Consider the following 19,812-nt stretch of genomic DNA (forward strand, 5'->3'; position numbering starts at 1 on the left):
ACAAAAGCATTGGTAACCAGTCTCATGGCAAAAAAACCCTCTTAGAGCGTGGCTGGGCTAGCAGCTCCCTGTACCGAGGCGCTTGTTTAACGGGGACCCTTTTCCAAGGAAACACTGGATACTGCCTCTTTGATATTCAGAATTGGTAGTGACTACTGCCAGCCCATAATCTGAGATGTTTTCAGCAATCAGCTAAAGTTCCCTGAAAAAAAATCTGTACACAAAAACGTCTTCAAAGAGACTGGAGCTTAATTTCATCTAGCCAGAAGGAAGGTTGTTAGGACAGAGATGAGCAAAGCTAAATTTCATTAAGCTATCACAAAGTTTACTCACCATGAAAAACACTTGGCTATAAATGAGGAATAAGACATATAAGAAATAAATAAGTGAGAAATACCTACAGGCAAGAGACTGAATGGGCTGGAGCATAAGCAGCACAGAGGAGAAAAAGCAAAATAGTAAAACTAAGTTACTCCAACACAAGGCAAGTGAAACACAGCTTATTAATTCTCAGTGGAGGGAGACCTCAATTCCATTACACTTCCAACACGAAAGGCATACAAGTCAGTAAAATAATAATCTACTGGAACCTTGTTTTTATTAGTCTGATTGTCAGTACTTATCTTACTAAGACAAAAATCAACACTTCCTCTGACTCTTCCCCAGCTGTTTATCTTTCAGAAGCAGCACTTCCAGTGCACCCATTTAGCAATTTATGAGCCTACCTGTGTCTGCTCCTGTTGTTCACCACATCAATTTTCCGAAACGAAAACATCTCCTTGTTTCCATTAACTGGTCATTACAACATGTTGATACCAACAGTTCATCACTGGTTATAATTCTGTCAATTAAAAGAAATCAGCCTGGGAGATGAACTCTGCTAATGGGACAGCACCCCCCCTGCATTTGCTGTTACCGAAAACCCTCTTCTTCTCTTTTAGAAATACTTAATAAAACGTCTTTTTAAATGCTTTGAGTGGAACCCTCATAGCTCAATGTAGCTGGTTTATTCTCCTGGGATCTAATAAAAAGCTGAAAGGATGACTTATGATATTTTGGATAGCTCCAGTTCCTGAATTCTGCTATGATAACTCACCCTTCGGGGAAGGAAGTACCTACCCTGGCACCTCCATCTGCCAAACAGGCACTCAATCTAAAACACAGAAAATCTTAGGGATTCCAGTTTTTTAAAAGGGTCAGAATTTCAAAATCACACAGACCCATTAGGGGAGATGAATTTTCACACCTGTTCAGTGAAAGTAAATACAGCACACGTGTCACTATCAATTAAGCAACGTTCATTCTTTTTCCCTGAAGATGCACCTTTCCTCTAGGAATATAAATGTTTCACTTAAATTTTAATATCCATCAGGTCTCACCATCTTCATGTTGGAAAAAGAGCTCTTTAGAAACCTGCTAAGCTCAGACAAGAAAGCTTAAACAAACAGAATAAACATAAGCGTATTTTTAGAAATAATTCTTGTCTTAGAAAAATTACTCCCATGCCCACTTGGGTGTGATAAATGCTAAGAGTAAAACCTCTTCTGCTTCCTTCCACCATACAGAAAAGAATGAAAGAAATCAATGTTGTTTTGCTGCAGATTTAACACATAATATCTTGGTAACACTTGCATTAGCAAGATTCAAACAGAAAGAAGAGCAGAAGCTTCCCTAGTCTCCTGGGAAGCAGTACAACCTACTTCAAAAGGACAGCATGTATATATTGAGGAAGTAAGGAAACAGAATTTCAACAGATATTTCTACTCCTAAAATGAGAATTGTCGTTCAGGACATCAGTGATCTTAGGAAAAGATGCAAAAATTAGAGAATCAACAGAAACCTAAGCCACTTTTTAATAGCTGAATATAAAAAGAGTCTTCAATATAATTGACAAAATTATGATGAATCAAGCAGCTAAAAATCAACATGACATAACAGCGATGGGAATTAATGGAGAATTATTACCCTATTAACAGGATTTGCATGATGCCCCAATGCAAGGTCTTCATACTAAGATTAAGGTTTTTTGTTGTTATTGGGCTGGTTTCTGGAAGCTCAGCTCCACTTCAGACCTCCTGCTGCATTTGCTCAGTTTGAAATATGAAGTGCACCATGCCCAGTGGAACATTCAGTTGTTAACTCTTGCTTTGGGTTCTGATATGAGGAGTCCAGAGCCTACTGATGGCTGGGATTCCATCTCTTCTCCAGCTTCTGAAGGGTACACAAACCTCTTGTCCTCTTAAGGCAAACAGCTGATATCACAGCTATTCCAAAGCTGTTCATTGATGCCAAGTTCAGAACCAGAAAGGAGGTAGCAGAACCCTGTGGAGTTTTGTTTTATTTGAATATTTTGGCCAGTTCTCTTACATTCTGATGGAAGATTTCCAGCTTGGTTCTCCCAGAAGAATCTCAATTCAGTCTCCCACCATTCCAAATGTACTGATAACAACATACTGGCCAGACTTTCCCTATACTAGAGAAGATCTATATGGGGCCCCTCTTCTTTGTTTCTCTTCCCTGTGCGGGCATGTTTCTGAATTTTACTACTTACCCCCTTTTCCTGAATACTTTAATTGCTTGTAATCAAACCCCTTTTTACTTCAAAGTCTGTCAAACACAGACAAACAGACAAACTCCAAAGGTGGTGAACAGACAGACCAAAAAGCAGATTTCAGGTTTGTTTCTCTGGCTGAAACCACTGGCAGTGACCTGCCTCCCCTTTGCTGGAAAGTTCACTTTAATACATCTTTGGACTTGAACTACCAACCAGACTTCCAGTTTTAACAATTACCTGTCTCAGCAAGATACTGCTAATAAAAAGCTGAAAGGATGACTAACAATATTCTGGATATCTCCAGTTCCTGAAAGTGCCTTTGGATAAAACTTGCCCTTAATCCTTCTCTGTAACACAACCACATATTATCAACCTGAAGTTACATAACACACTATTTCAATTCTTTTCACATCTCGGATCTGTAACTCCAGCTCACATTAAACAGCCTTTGATGGTTAATGATATCAGCTTAGGTGGAGTGAACACTTGCATTTTAAGCTCAGAACTTGCAGCAGTGTTTGATGTTGCCATCAAACCAGAGCCTTCCCAACACCCTCCATCCCTGAGCACTCACCCTCAGCTCGTGCTGCTGCAGCTGAATCGGACAGGGGGGTGTGGGAGAGGAGCAGGTGTGTCCAGAGGAGAAGGCAGTTCTAGAGAAAGGGAGGTTTAAAGCCCAGTTGTCCCTCCCGATCTCAAAGTATGGATTTGACCAGGCAGACTAATGCACATCAGGGAACTCAGAGTTTATGGCTGTTGCTTTCATCCTCTCCTGCAAGTCTTGGTAACTCAGTGGCCACAGGAAGAACTCTTACCAGAGACAACAAACTGAATTGACCTCTTGCAGTGTAAAAAATATACAGCATGAATGTCTCTGAACCCCGTCCCAGTAACTCTGGATGTTCCTCCAGAGGAACAAATGTGATATGCAAGAAGGCCCAGCACATCTGCACTAAGTCCTTTCAGCTTCACCACGTGAGGTTTTAATGGAAACCTTCCCAAATGGAATACTGATGAGAGCATTCCACATCTGCATATAAATTTGCAAATTGGTGCCGCCGGAAGGAATTTTTCCTCCAAACTGTCTTTAAGGAAAACGTGAAGAACCTAATTACTATGGCAATGCCTCAAATAAAGTGTTTTTCCACGTATTAGAAACCTCTCTATAGTATTGGAAGCCTACCTGGTTTTGCAAAACTGAATGATTGCCACATCACTATTAACTGCACATTAGAAGACAAATTACAAATAAAAGTGTGATCTCTACAAAAGGTTGCAAGCAGACTGCTTAGTCCTTAATAAAGGCTGGTGGAAGTCAGGCAGAACAGCTTCATATGATATAAATCTAAAGTATGTTTTAAATTTACATTACCTTAAAGGCATGAAAAATTCCAAATGCTTTAATTTTAATATAGCTTAATTATTCCCTATATGTTCTTGATTTACGTCTATAACTTTTTTCCCTCAGTAATGTCCAGCAGTTATAAATCTCTCTGCTTAAAACAAAACACATTGGATAAATATGAAAAAGAAATGCAAATCAAAAGCAATGTGTTTACAGAGAAAACATAACACTGGAAAACAGTAATGTAGAAATATTTACTTTTCTAGAGAAATATCACATAGAAATGTCAGCATTACACAAAAACTTCAACTACTTACATTTACACTTAAATGTTGTAAAATCAGACCTGAGACAGACTAAAACCAATTTTTTCTGTGCTGGTCTGGCCAAGGAATGGTGAAAAATGCTTACAACAGGTAAGAATTTACACCAAAAGAAGGAATATTGCTTTCCCCCTACCACTGCCATTTAGCTAATTCTTATAAAGTTTTAATACATAACCTACTGCAAAATCCCTCTGTGGAACACCACAGGACTGTAGTGTCCAGTCTGCAGGGGGATCTGAAGCCTTTAGTTTAAATTAAACCATGTAAATCCACTGAGCAGTAGTGGTATAATTGCAACTTGATAAGGGCTAAGCAGAGACAGATCCCTACAATCTCCTGAGGATTGGGAAGCACTGCCCAGACAGCAGAGCCAGTTAGGACCAAAAAAAAGCTGCCTTCCTCCCCAGCCCCCACTCCTTCCAGCATGTCAAGCTGTAACCTGACAGAGGGTAACTTTTGGGGAAAAAAATGTTTATGTTGGGTTTGCTCCACTGGAACCCAGGACAAACTGAGAAATGCTCCCTTCTTCTGGCAGAGCTGCACCCACACCAGGAGTTCTGACTGCAGCACCAGAGAGAGGGGGGATTGTTCCAGTCCTGTGCCAACAGCACGCAGAGGTATCCCAGGGACACGGGCATGGAGCTACTGGTACAAAAGGACACCTAGAGCAGATGTTGGAGAAGAAGAAAAGTCATCAGGGCACAGCTGCTGCCTCCCCATCCAACATGGACAGAGGGAAAACTGCCAGACTTGTGCATATCCCTTCCTTCTGTGGGAAACCAGCACCTCAAGGCAGGCTGGGAAGGACCTCCTCTGCCCCCTCAGTGCTCCAGAGCTGCTCACTTAGTCCACAGAGCAGGAAATAACAGGTCAGCTCTCCTGCACCTCCTGCCTCTGGGTGTCCTCGGGATGTGGAGCTCAGCTCAGCCCGAAGCTCCAACAGTGGAGCCCATGAGCACTTCCAGGACTTCTCAGCCCTGAGGGGAATCTGAAGAGGCCCCAAGGGGCAACACTGCTGATGCAGCAACAGGGATTCTTTTTTCTAAATTCTCTGCAGGGAAATTAGAGAAATTAATGAGAAAGCTACAGCAACAGGAACAGAGTCCAGAAAACGTACAGTGCTCACTCTGACATCACACCATTACTCTGTCCACTCTCATATATTACAATAATATGTGATGTCTTAATTAAGTTATTGCCCAAACACAGCAGGATACCCTTTTTATCTTAAGCAAGTGTCATGTCTGTACTAATTTCATTATAGATTTAGACTTTCTGCATGACAAAAGCCACACAGGTAGAAGAACAGTTATCTTATAAAGTGTCTTGGAACATTATGACACTAGGATAGAGTGAGTCAGTATAAATAAAATGCTGCTGTAACTAAAACATATTCTGCTCCTGAGGGAGAAGGGACTGATACACCAGATAGGAATTCAAGAGACAGAGTAACATGAATCCCAAATCTCATGTGTACTTCTACAAAGCCATTGACTACTTTTTACAGTAATTTCTCCTACAAACAAAAAACAGCTGGTAGCAGCCTCTAATATGATGTTTAGTGCTTTTCCAAACAGCCCAAGACCTGTCCCAGGACTGCCTACCAGTAGGTAAACGTAGTCCTTTGGTCACTACAAGGTTTTGAAGAAGGAACTGCACAGATGCCCAGCAAGTTAACTTCAAATTACAACAACAACAAAAGGTATCTTAGCAGAAACTATGAGGCCCAAGATCTTCCCTTGATTTAAGGCATCAAGGAAAACAATATAAACCTTTTCAAGGAAAGCTTGGAACTTATCTCACCATTTAAGTGATAAAATGTGTTTGCTTCATAAAGCCTCCTCACAGCATCCCACTGTTAGTTCACAACTTTTTTCTTTCCTTTTTTTTTTTTCTTCAAATATTTGAACTGTTCCTGGACCATCAAAACAGGTTTTCATTTTAATCTGCTTAACACACTGTGGGAAAGGGCTTCTAATTTCACAGGACTGAGATAAGACAAATAATTCATATAACACATTAGCACAACATCTCTGGTGAAAGCATTTAGTCAGAGCTCATTGGAAACAATGGGGTGCTGGAGCAAATCTGAGAGGCAACTGTCTGAGACCCCACCATGCACTAAACACATTTTACATTCCATTCCATAGGAAAGACAAGATCACAGAATAAGAATATATTAATTGCCCAGAGGCAGTAAGGCAGTAAATTCCCCTCCCCTCAGCAGACACTGCAGCTTCCCCCACTACTCCAGTCCTTTTCCAAATGTTGGTTGTTTTTTTTTTTTTCCAGGCCATTCTCCAAATCAGTCATCTTTCCTTTGTGCCCTTTCATTACACTTCTTCCTTAAGTTCCACATCTTTCTTTTACTGTTCATTACCCAAAACTACCCTGCTCCCCCTTTGGCTTCATTTACTTCCTTTCTGGGTTTGTTTTTACATTTTCTATTGCTGCCTTTCCAGAGCCAAGTTTGCTTCCAGTGTGCGTTGTGCTGTGTGCAGAGAAAAGCAATGCAACAAAATATTTTCAGTATATTGGCACCAGTCCCCACCTCGCCACTTGTGATCATTTGCTCTCAAATCCCCAAAGACATTCTGCTTTGAACCTCTGCTGTGGCGAAGAAAAGAAAGGATACGTGGAAGAAATTCAGAGGGGAACTTGCCAATTGCAGAGATCTGTGACAATTTCCACAGTCTCTGAGCTGGGCTGAAAACAACAGGAAGGTGGATTTGGGAACGTTAGAAACCCCAGGCTGAGGCCAAATGCAGCATGCTAAAGGGAAGCTGTAAACCAAGCTGATCTGTTGATCCTGGCTTCGTCCAGAATCCTTTGTCCTTATCCCCTCCGAGGTGAATGCTGTGTGTGGGAGCGTTCTCTGGAGAGCTGAAACCAAAGATCCTAGTGACGGAATGCCTTGGGCACTGCTGTGGAAAGTTAATGACTCGCTAGAATTTTGGAAGGATTTTGCTCCCCTTTAAAAAATAAAATAAAAAAAAAAAAATCTTCCCTTGTTCTTTTGCACAGCCTTGGATACCACGCTGCCCGTCACATCTCTGAGACACTGCTGACCCAGCCTGGCAATTTCCCTGGGGTATTATCATCAAAAAAATTAACAACTGCAACTTCTCATGAACTAGAACGGTGAATCTCTAAAAAGAGGTAAAGTGGTAGAGTGTAATTTACCTAGAAAACAAAAAAATATGGGAAAATAATTCCGTTATGGTCAAACCCTCTTAGAGGCAGCCAAAATCTAGAGAGAGAAAAGCCAAATGGCAGGGCACCTCAACACTCAGCTTTCTAGATTTTTTGTGGGTAAGTCCCTACAATTTGTTCACCTTTCCCTTCCTTCTTTCCATCAGGAAACAAAAAAGACTTTTTGATTGATATACATATATATAGAGAGAGCTAAGATTTCAGTAATTCCAAAAAAAAAAATCCTTTAGCAATCTGAGCAAAAACATTCCATATCCAGCAACAGACAAGTGCAGCTCAGGTTCTGTACCCGAGGAAATGGTTGCTCATCTCCTAACAGCTGCTCTGAAGTAGGGATATAAATTCTTCTCCAGCAGTGGAGCCACAGTATGATCCCACAAGCAAAATTACAGCAGGGTAACAATATATCTGCCAAAGTAATTACAACTACTCACCCAGCCCCCCTACCCTGAAAACTACAGTTAATTCATCTTTTTTTCCAAAGTCCTTTTAATTGATACTAGAATTTCATGTTTTTCTAAACAATTTCCCATTTTCCCTTGATCTTTACTACACACACAGCCCAGCTTCACTATCACTGACACCAACAGAATCATTCACTGCACTTGGTATTAAACACACACATAAACTGTCACAGGACCAAGTCTTGTGCCAGCAGAGCAGAACTCTTCTAATAGCCAAGGGTAGCTCTCATGCTGCCAACATATGACTGACCTGAGCTGATCCCTTGCACATTCACATTCATGAAAATCAGACCACTTCTTAAAAGTACACCTGATTCTTGCAGAAAAAAAATATACCATTACAAATGTTAAGAGTGTTGAGTGGGAATGAAATCTCTAGAAATGACTTGTTGGTCTGGTTTTTTTAAAGACTCTCCAGGTGTAAATCCTGGCTGGCTATTGACAGGCTGGCAGGACTGCTCAGAGCCTGGGAGTGCAGCACCACCCCAGAGTGCTTCTGCCATTATTCCTCCAAGCATCAGTCCTGCAAAGAGTTGCTTTTGTGCTTTTGCTGCCTGATTTTTACGTGTATTTATCCCAGAATCACTCTGACTCAACAGAAGAGTTACCAGTTCAGAGAATACTTCATTGGGATTTTTAAGAGGCCTCTCTAACAACCCAGACAGTAAAGGACCCTTTCCCAACTGCTATAATGACAAGACAAATGACTAACAAAACTTCTAAAGATTACACAAATGAAGCATGACGCAGAGAGAGGTTTTTGATATGCCCTAGTTTCCTCTGAGATTGGTTTTATTTTATTTTATTTTTTAATATACACAGGATTTAGAAGATGCTTCATGCTGACAGTTTTTTTACTTCAAGTAAAGTATTAACAAAAGCTGTATTTTAGCCTGTCTTACCAAATTTCAAGACTTCTCTCAAACAAATAGTTCAAACCTTACCTTTCTGCCCTTAGTTAAAAGACGTAGTGCAGTAGAGCCCTTTCACTGATTTACATTTGGTACAGACTTTGGCAGAGTCATCTATCGGCTCATAAAAAAGCCTTTTTTCCTACCTCTACCTTTGAAGAGAAACTATGAGGGGAAATCCTACTTTAAAGTATTCTCATAATTCCATGACAGGAATAAAATAAACCCTATAATCAGTATTTCACAAGTCTTGGCCTTGGTTTTATCCTTGACTGTATCTAACAGACCTTGCTTCAGTGCCAAAACAGTCAAGTCAAGCTCTACTAATACATAATTTAAGTTTTCCCCATGGTGTCTACAGTTTTGCATATATATGTATTTCAGAAGTGTAAGGCATACAATTCTACAGAGCTGTGGAAAAACTCCTCTCTCCCAGGTGAGGAGCTGGCAGTGCTGTTGGATGTGTCATCAATGGCCCTTATGCCAAATGCTCTACCTCCACTTTTTGATTTTTGATTTGCCCTTTGTATTCTTTCAGCCACATTTTCAAAACCAGCCACAGAGTTCTTGGCCACACATTCACCATTCTTCACACAAACCACCTCTTTGGATGAGCATTCGAAGGATTTTTGTAAGAGTAATAAAAAAAAAAAAAAAGAGGGGAGGGTCTCTGTTCAACCTCCTTCTAGGAGTTTTAATTTCCATCCTCTCTCTGGATTAAACACTTTCAATCCATCTGAACAGTTGCAGAACTAAAGCACACAGACATATTGTCAATTAATGCTGTAAATATCCCACAGTCTGCATGAAATGGAACATTTAAAAAGAACAGCAGCACCGCAGTTTTTCTCTCCGTGATCACTACACCTGCCTCATTAATCTCACACGCCCATGTGAAGTAAATACACGGTACAACTACAAACTAAAAATCAACAAAGCCTTTAAGAACGGTTTAATTTGGTTCTACAAGGGAGGTTATCATAACCCAGCTCTGCTTTCTCACGTTCTGCTGGCGATTGCTCTGAGCTCAGTTTCAGCTGCTAACTTTGTTCTCCATCTCGCTATCTATCATGCTGTTATAATGCCAGCTCAAATGCTGTTTGTAACAGCACAGCAATTCCTCAGGAGTTGCCAGCTTCATAGCGTGTTCCTTTAGAAGTGCACGGAAATTATTAGATTAAATTACAAATGAAAGGCTCTGCAGTTGGTCATTATTACTGGAACATTTATGTACATTCGGTTGATCATGAATTTTGACTTTTGGTCCTTTGCAGATCTTCTGTTATATCCTGTTTTGCTACATAATATGGGAAGCGAAACTGAAGACAAGTGGAAAAGAGCTCTGTGTTTTCCCCACGGTCCCCAATATCCTCACAAGACGGTGACACCCACCTCCCCCATCCCCTCCTGGCTGAGGGGCAACAGATCCCCCAGAACCAGCTGTGAAACCCCTGTGAACACGAGCACGTTTCACAGACTGCACCTCACTACTTAAGGAATGCTAGGGTGAGAAATTTGCTTCACAAAGCAAGACCTGCAACATGCCAGGCGTCCCCCCTGGTTTATAAGATTTCACATACCAGCATGGAACCAAACAATTAATACATCCAGAAATACCCGAAGAAAACATTGATCATACTGCATCTGGTGATCACAATAGGGTAAGCAGCAGGATCTTCGATTATCTCACTGCTGGGGGTATCATTTTCAGGAAGGTATTTCAAACCAATTTCTTGACCATACATTGCCACTGAAAATATCTAGTAATTTTCTACAGGAATAGAGCTGTTTGACCCAATTCCAATGCAGATAATTATATTATCTGTATCCAAAATCCCTCTGAGTGTTTCAATCAGGTATGGTATTCTTCACTTTCTGTTCTGATCTGCTTAGCATGGCTGAGCACCATTAAACAGCTGTCAGATTCCACACAAGAAGTGGCTGGATTTCAGTAATAAGCAAAATGGTTCCCGATAGTGTTGAAAACACCTGGGGATCCTTCCAAATGAACAGTGCAATGAGGCTAAACTATAAGATTAAACTGCTGTAAAATAAGCCCCACAATTTCTTCATGAAAATACACACCCTAGTACACTTAGTCTCTGAAGAGCTCAGTTGTTGCTGAGACTGAAACATACCCAGATGAGACTTCAGATAACGGGATGAAGAATAATTCACTACCTTTGCATTCAAGAAATTAGACAATTAACTCCTCGTGACATACAGCCCAAGCTGTTCTCATGTTTCTATCAGCACAGACCATCTACAACAGATACGCTGAAGTGCTAAACTGTGAGTCAGAGAACAGAGCTCACTGTGTTAGTTCAGCTATCACAAAATAAAATACCAGTCTCTTCTTCATTTTCAGTCCAAGGGGATTTTATAGAAAACATTTAAAGAAGCAACAGAACTAACTCATCTTGAACACAGCTAGTTAGAAGTGAGAAACTTTCTAATCATCACAACAGCAAAGCTGTAGAAGAGCCAAAAAAACCCCTAACAACCCTAAAACTGAAGTTCTATCCATTCTGAGACCAAAGGTGCAACATGGATCTATCTAGTGGCAGCAGCGGATTTAGACTCTGCTCTGCAGGACCCTCCTCTACATATCTGTGAGAATCTGTGCAGGTAAGGATGCATGAACTGTCTGCCAGCTGTGAGTGTATAGAGAACCAACAGCTTAAAAACTACAGCTCTGTAAACTGCATTTCCAGAGGTGATTATCAGGGCTCCAAAGACAGCCTCAGCAATAGGTGAAACACAAGATACTTGAACGAGGAACCAGAGGAAGAGAAAACAAGACAGCAGAAATCTGTATATGAAGTGTGGATGCATCCACACATTCACAAGTTCCTCCAACATTTTACCTATAGGAAGTTCCCCTCCCACCAAAGCCACAGCAAACTGCAGAAGCTCCCCAGCGTGCTCAGGTCCAGGTGTGAGTGTGCTGTGACAGGGAAAAAATTCAGCTCTGCTTGAGATGTGACTCTGCTCCCAGAGGAACTGGGATGACAGGAAGCCTATGGCTGAGAGGCCTGGATGGACAGACAGCTGAGGCAGTGACAACTGCCTTGCAGCACGGGAATGGAAGGCCCTCAGTCAAGTGTATTGTTGGATTTTGACAGCTTCCTGTAACCTACCTGGGCCCAGCATTCCCCTTCTCCTTCCCCTGCTTTCTGCCAGCCCCAGCTCCTGCTGCCGACTGGAGCCCTGTGCTCCCCGTCTGGAATTAGGGGAGCACCGAGCCTGTAAACAATCCTGCACTCAGACTGGTCAGTGCATTCAGACACACCCATAATTTTAATTTTTCTTTTTTTTAATTTGTCTTTTTTAACACCTGTTCTTACAACTGTGTGTCACTGAAAACACGCTCCTAAAAATATTTCGGTAAAGAATGGCTCACCTGTTTGTGAATTAATTTCAAGAGTGATACGGATATCACAGTAATTTAAAACCAGGTTGAGCTTTTTCCCTTTCTCCTTTTTACTGGGATAGCTCTCAGATTAAATACATCGAAGTCGATTGAGTCATTTCAGATTTTCCCCAGCACGCATTTTTGGAGCTTAGAAAACAAATACCAGAAGAAAAATAAAAAATCAGACAACCTCCCAAAGCTGAAATTGCCCTTTCTATTCAAATGCAGTGCTATACCCAAAACTGAAATTGTCACACAGCCCGTTAATCTCCATTACAAAACATGTTCTTTATTTAGTAAAATTACAGCATTTGGTTGAATGATAACAGTATTTACATACTGGTTTATGAGCTCCTGAGATGTTTCTCAAGCAAATAAAATAAGAGAATAGGTTATGGTTTATTGAAATAAGAGAACTGCATTGTTCCTAGGAGAACAACATACTGCTGCTATTATTGCTCCTATGCTACAAACATTTAAAACAATGCTGTACTTTAAAGGATTCAAAGCACATATCATCTACCAAAATAGGACTAAATCAGTGGTGCATGCAGAATAGCCCTCAGTGATGACAAAGGCAACCCAAAGAATCTACAGGAAACATCCAAATTTATAAAATTCAAAAAGAGTCCTCCTGAAAACAACACACGAAATTTTGCACTGTGGAATTTTTGCTCGGTGGAACAGTCTAAATCCAGAAACTGAGAAAACCTAGGGAAAAAATGGTTTTTAAAGAAAAGGACATCACAAACCTATTGTTGTCACTATTAATGATGTCACATCCCTACTTGTGGAGCACTACTCAAATTAAAACATAGCACAAAAAGCAACATCCCTCAATTTACTAGTAGAGAAAGGATTAGGATAAATAGATGACATGATAAAAAATTCCAAAGGGTTCTGGAAAATAGCAAATACCCTCAGTACTTCAACAGTAAGAAAAGAAGAACAAGTACCTACATAGCTGCAATTTTCTATTATTAAATATTAAGCATCATGTAAACATTTGCACACAGCATCATCCAATGATGTAAGAGCTGTCTTTTTTTTTTTCAGCAAGATATCCTCTCTTGACCAACTCACCTCTGAGACCAAGAGCTCGGTTCCAAAAAAACCAAGCATTTTTCTCAGGTTTAAAAGCTTCTTATGTACTTTTCCTTTTTAATAAGAGAGTAGTTCTCTATTAAAGTACAGTTTATTCAATTATGACTGTTTCTAAGGGGACTAACACAACATTAAGCCTTAGACTGTAGCATGGGTAGAAGTCCATGGATGGCAAAGCCTGCAAAGTGAAATGAATTGCAACAACAGTCCTAGGCCAGGGCCAGGGCTGGTGAGTGAAACATTCCTCCTCCTAACCATGGCAAACCACAAGCCCTGCCTGCAGAACACACACACACACACTCACACTGACATTCACCCTGCTGGACAGTGGCTGGTCTTCAGGAAATCTGAACAATCAGCAGCAGCATTAAAAAACATCCTTTTGGGAACGTTTCATCCATTGCCTGCTTTTTCCATGTATGGTGTCAATGCTCTAACAATCAGTTTTGATATCAAACTGCAGGTGATTTTCCAAAACATGCAAGGATACAGGCATGCTCCCACATATTGAATAAATCAGGTAACAACTCCCCATTTGCAAGGTGCTTTTGATAACTCCAGCAGTTGTTTCCAAGTTAAGTGTTCTACGCAGCAACTAATACAGCCTAACCTTTGCAAAATAAAACCCAAGTTATGTAAGGATCTGGTAAGGATGGCGGTGCAAACAGGTTTGCCTATCAAGCAATGAAGTATTTTGAAATGATGGCGTTGTAATAACTAAAGCTTCACTTAAGATTTTATTCCACAGCAAACTTTCCCCGCTTCTTCATCAACAGTCCTGTCTTTCATTTTGTTTTCTTCATTCCCTATGTACACAGGTTATTATAAACCCTGAAGTATCGCAGCAGCTTTGCAGCAGGTGCAGCTATGAAAATAAAGGATACGAAACAAATATTGGTAGTGTTTGCCAAGTCAAAAAATAAGGATTTTTACAGTTAGACAGGGGAGTGTGTACATTTATCTAAGGATCTGTGTATCTGTTTCACTTCTCCATTCAGCGTGAGAGTCCAGACCTGCCCGCTTCCAACACATGGAAGAATCCTGACCCAAACAGGTACATTTTTGAACTCAGTACACAGCTGAGCATATGAGCTTATAAACCAGTAGTTCTAAAAATAATTTCACCTATACTAGTCACACATTAAGGTCACGTTGTTGCCACAAGATATAAAGGACCATATAAAAAAAAAAAGGGGCAAGAAACCAAATGCTATTCCAATAGCTTTAGAAACAAAACAAACCTCCAAGTCTATAGGGATCCCTATCACTTAATCCATCAAGTCCTGATTTGAAGGAGGCCAAAACGTTGATACTGTCATGTTTCCCCGCGTGGTTCTGTATCTCCAGGTTTTAACTATTAGAAAGGCACAATCAGCTGGTGTATAGTGTGTAGGTCAATTTACTTCCAATACGCTAATTTATGCAACATTAGCACAGAATGCCAGCTCCAATTCTCTTACTGTTTGCACTCTAGGAGTAGACTTGTATTTTCTGCCAACTCCATTACATCATCCGAAAAAACCCAAACACTTCTTTTTTTTTTTTTTTTTCATTCTCTCCCCCCCCCCCCCCCAAACCCCTGCCACTCTCCTTTTCCCCCTGCCTCCCCCAGCCCCCCGGGCGCTGGCTGCCGTGCGCTGTGCGGGGCCGTGTCCATTGTGTGCGGGGATGGCTCCCTTCCCTCCATCACTGACCTTCGCCGCCCCACTCGCGCTGTTACATAACGCGGTGCCTGCTGCGAGCGGCCACCGCCAGCCCGGGCGACTGGCCGCCGCCGCCCGACCGCCCTTCCCCGGCCCCGGCGAGTCCCCGGGGAGGAGGGACATGTGGGTCAGCGGGTTAGCAGTACCAGAGCCCAAACAATTCGGGACCGCCGAGAAAACACCCTCCACCGCCGGAGCCGCCCGGGCTTCCCAGCACCCCCCCCTCTCTCTCTCTCTCTCTCTCTCCTCTTCGCATCCATGGAGAAGCGACAGCCGAGCGTTACATAATTGATGGGATCCCGAAGTTGCCCCCCTCCCCGGGCCGGTGCGGGTCCCTCCCGCCGGCCCCGCGCCCCGGCAGCACCATCTGCCCGCGCCGCCGGAGCCCGGGCCGGGAGCGCCGGGAGCGGGGGGGCCGTTGTGTAACACCCGCCAACTACGGCCGCTCCGCAAACATCCAGAAAACTCCCCGACAAATTAAGGAAATTTTCTCCAGTGTTTCTGATTAACCTCGTTACATAAGGCGCTTGCATTCCAAATCCACTCTCGCAAGCTCTAAATATACCCCGCGCAGCCAAACGCTCCCTGCACACACGCCCGTGGCCACCCGGCCTCCTCCGGCCGAGCCCGCTCCTCCTCGCCTCGGCATCCGCCGAACGGCGCGCTCCCGCTCGCAAATCGCCTCTAATTAAATGTTTCGGCGTGTGTCATCTCGATGGCTTTTACTGTACGCGGATTCCCTGAGTGGGAAGCTGCCTGGGAAGGGGGGGTGTGGCCAAAAGGGGAAAAATACTGTAAAACACAAGCCAACACATGATCAGCCATATTCCAACCTACAACCCAAACCCCCTCCGTCCGAGGAGAGCCCGTCTCCCCACCGCCAGCGCCCGGGCATCGCTGCCCCGGCCCCGCCGGCGGCCGCCGAGGGGGCTGCCGCTCCCGCCGGGCACGTACTTTTTCACCGCCCGTCATATCCTTCAACAGCCGTGTGTATTATTACATAGCGTTATTTAATTCATTTTTACCCATCACCCAGGGATTTTACCGAGCGAAGCCTCTCTAGCGCGCTCCCCCCTCTTGTAGGGAGCAACGCTTCATAAATTATTTACAAGTAATTAAAGCGGCAGCCTCCTCCCTCTCGCACGTCTCGGCAAACTCCGGCGCTGTTTGAAGCCGGGCCCGTGTCGGTGCCCGCGGCGGGAGCAGCCCGGCCCCGCACGGCCCCGCACGGCCCCGCACCCCCCCCAGCCCTCCCGCCGCCGGGGCGGCTCGGGCAGCACCAAACTTGCACCGCCCTGAGCCCCCTCAGAGCTGACCCGCACGGCCACGAGACGCAACCTGAGGCAGGAGAGGGCTTGACAGCTGGCCACAGGAAAGGGGGCTCGGCTGTTGGCAGCGCTTCTATTCGGGGAGGGCCGGCGGGGAGCGGCTGAGAAGCCGCGGGCGCAGAGAGACCCTCTGCGAAGTTGTGCACCTTCGACAACGGCATCTACGAGATCACCCGCTCCGCGGTGAAATAATTTTTAAGATACACTTAAATGAATTAAGGGAAAACAGCGCGCAAGAGAGTGAATAAGTCACCCGCAAACCGCAAATCTCCTGTTTAATCACAGATCCCCCATTCACAACAAGCCACAGCACACCAGTTGAGAAACTGTCAAAAGGAGACAGACGAGGGGGAGAAAAAAGGGGGGGAGGAAGGACACTGCAGCTTTAAAAGTTTGTTCCCTTGAATCCCAATACTCCTGCTGTTGCTTTATATATTTATAAAATTATGTAATTTCAGGGGCACAGTACCCATCCGGTACCACAGGCAATAAACGAGGGAGATAGGAAAGCACCAAACACCGCTCAATATTTTCATTGCATTTGTCCCTCCTCCTGCAGCAATTAAAAGAAGCTATAAAAGTTTGCAAGGTTTTGCAGGGGGGTAGAAGCTCGGCTTGTTTGCGTGCGCGGCTCCAACGAGCACGAGCAATAAACCAGGGGATTAAATTGCTGCATTTCCCCCTTCTCTCTTGCCCCCCTCTTCCTATTCCCACCCACCCCCCGATCCCACTCCCCCGGCCCCCTCCCCCTTCCCCAAGTCTCCCTACCTCTGCTGCTGCTGCTGCTGGAGTAGCTCTGCCTGCGGACGGGAGCCGGCGCATCGCTTTTCCGGGCAGGCTCCAGGTTCACCGGGGTGTCCCTGGCGCCGGCGGCCGCCTCGGAGACGCTGCTGCCCGGCTCACTGGCTGCTGGATCGGGGGCTGCCGGAGCGGACTCCATGTTTTTCCCAATGTAGATCGCTTGGAGATGGCGAGCTCCTACACTCCCTCTATCTTCTGTTTCCAGCGCAACTCTATGGTAGGGAAGCAGAAGGGAGAGAGCGAGCGTGATCCAGATGGGATGTGAGCTTGCCTGGCTGTGACCACAAGCAGCGCTAGCGAGAGCTGCACACCCCCCCGCCCCCGCACCCCCCGCGCTCCGCCAGCCCCGCGCCCCGCGCCGGCACCGCGCCCCCCGAGCGGCCCCAGCGCGGGACCCGCGCCCGCGGGAGGGGCGGCGGCCACAGCGGGGCCCCCGCGGACCCCGAGCGGGGCCGGGGCTCGGGAAGGGGCTGCCGCCGGCCGGGGCGGGCGGGGAGCCAGCCCGACCTCCGCCGGGGCTGGGACTGATGCTCGACGCGGCGGTGGGGCCCGGCCGGCGAGGCCACCGGGCCCACGGGGAGCTCCCCGCTCCAGCCCCGGTACCAGCGGGAAGAGCTTCCGAGCGGGGCTGTCTTCCCACCCCCCCTCCCATGACTGTTGCAGCTGAAGCCGCATCAGAAGATGCCAGCTGTACTAAGCGTCTCAAGACCCACATGTTTAGCAGCCGCGCAGCCGGAGAAGGCAACATTTCAGACAATACCTCTCTCTCAATGAAGTGCGCTTTGACACAGAACAAAAGGTGACTAGCAAGGTGCCAGGAGACCTCCAGATCTGGTCTGACTTCTGCGAGCACCCTTGTGCAGTTCACAGTCTCGGCAATGGTCAACTCCTTGTCTACCACCTGATGTTAAAATCAAGTAGCAGCTGCCACCAACAGTGTATGGGAGAACACGTCCCTCCTGTGTAGCAGAGGCCATGTTACATGCAGTCCGACTGCCTCCTGCACAGAAGGTGCTAAAGCTGCCTGCTTTGACTGCTCTGACTAGAACCACGTCCTGAGTAGACCAAATAATGACATTTTCACTGAAAGCAGTTCAAGCTTTTTCCAAATGGTACTGGATCATGTGCAAGCAGCTGATATGCCACCTTCTGCCAACCAGGACTGTTGCTACAGCTTTCAACACTGCTGATGCTGGTACCTGATGAAACTTGTAGGTAAACCCTGGACAATTCCACATTCTGCAGTTTAATCACCAGTACTGCAGTGCTCTGCCACAAATGCAGGCTGCTCGAACAGCTGTGAGATGTACCACAAGTCCTACCTGCCCCAGGAGCTCGTCCACAAGTTGGATTACATCTTGCACTGCTGGCAGTTCCTTTGGTGGAAGGGTAGAGTCTTGGGTCAGTTGATTTGGAGGGTCCTGGAGTTCCGATTACCCGTATCTGGAAAAGAAGCACCACAGTAGTTCTGATTATCTTATTGTCTACCTCCATCTGAGAGGGGTGGGCAGAGATTGCAGAAGACAGAGTAACATTAAAAATGATTCTGCATTTATTTTCAGAGCATGAATAAATGTGAGGGGATCAGACCTTGCCCACTGAGTAAACCAGCACTTGGTCTTTGTGATTAAGGACTGGGTTAGGGCAGGCCTGGAAGCCCCTGGGGCATGGACACAAAAACTTTTCACCATTGTGAAGTTAAACTGTCAAGCCCAATGGAAGCTGTTCCTAGAGAGCAGCTGGGAAGGGAAGCACTGGAAGGGGATGAGGAAGGCAGGAGCACAGTTTGCTCCCTGGGCCTTGTCTGAGTCTGCAGGAACGTCCCTGGAACACAGGCTGGCACAGACAGGGGTCACATCCCAGCGTGGTCTCACTGGCAGCCACAGCAGGCAGAGAGGTGGTCCTTCTCTGATGCAAGTTCAGTGGATCAGACCTGCAATTTCCTGCAAAGTCTCTCCCCTCTCTTTTCACTAATTGGCAGCCTCCAAACACAAGCAAGAATTATGTGATCTGTGGAAAGCGAACTGCCTGTTAGCCCAAGAGAAAGCTTATCCCTCTCTCCTCAGATCAGGGTTTAAGCAGGCTGACCAGGCGATGTGTGTTGGGAATCTTGCCCGGCTAATAAAAAAAGAACTTCATTCCTCAAAGCTGCCAGACCACTGCCTTTCACCAGTGCTGGGAACAATTGGACTACTTGCCACAGTAAGGATTATTCACGTGAGTGTTTTGCAGGACTGGTTTTAGTATTGCACATACTTCAAATTATCCCAGTGTAGTGTGGTTTTTTCTCTTCTCCTTTTACCTGTTAAAGGCCACTGATATTCACTACACCTGTCTTAGCTATGCAATTATCATTTTGTGCATCTTTTCCCCCGTTTTCTAAAAGCAAATAATGTTTCAAATTACTTAGAAGAGAAAGGAGAAGGTTACAACAGGACAACGTACAGTAGAGCTTTGGTTTTTAAAAGAAATTGAGAGGGAGGGGAAATCACTGGAGTAAACCCAAGTGCCTGGAACATCTGAATCAATGGAGAAGAAAAATTAATTTTATGTTGTTTAACAACGTCTCGTAAGTCACTAGCAATTAGAACCAGCTAAAGCACAACAGATCTGTAGCAAGTTTGTAGAGGCAACAATCTAAGAGGTTT

The 19,812-nt window shown here is 44.7% G+C and overlaps 1 protein-coding gene across 2 annotated transcripts in view; it reads right to left on the reverse strand.

Annotated features, from left to right (window-relative positions):
* RORA (RAR related orphan receptor A) overlaps positions 1-19,812 on the reverse strand; it is a 388,788-nt gene that overhangs the window by 337,269 nt on the left and 31,707 nt on the right. For both annotated transcript variants that reach the window (XM_051770519.1, XM_051770515.1), the window contains exons 2-3: positions 18,487-18,607; positions 17,132-17,376 (exon numbers count right to left, since the gene is read on the reverse strand). In XM_051770519.1, the coding sequence (XP_051626479.1) occupies positions 17,132-17,303 (172 nt within the window). In that variant the 5' untranslated portion in view covers positions 17,304-17,376; positions 18,487-18,607. The remainder of the gene's footprint in view (positions 1-17,131; positions 17,377-18,486; positions 18,608-19,812) is intronic.

This window comes from Manacus candei, unplaced genomic scaffold (assembly GCF_025592945.1).
Source record: "Manacus candei isolate 608988 ecotype Guabito, Panama unplaced genomic scaffold, ASM2559294v1 h1tg000119l, whole genome shotgun sequence".
In the NCBI taxonomy this organism is placed as follows: Eukaryota; Metazoa; Chordata; class Aves; order Passeriformes; family Pipridae; genus Manacus; species Manacus candei.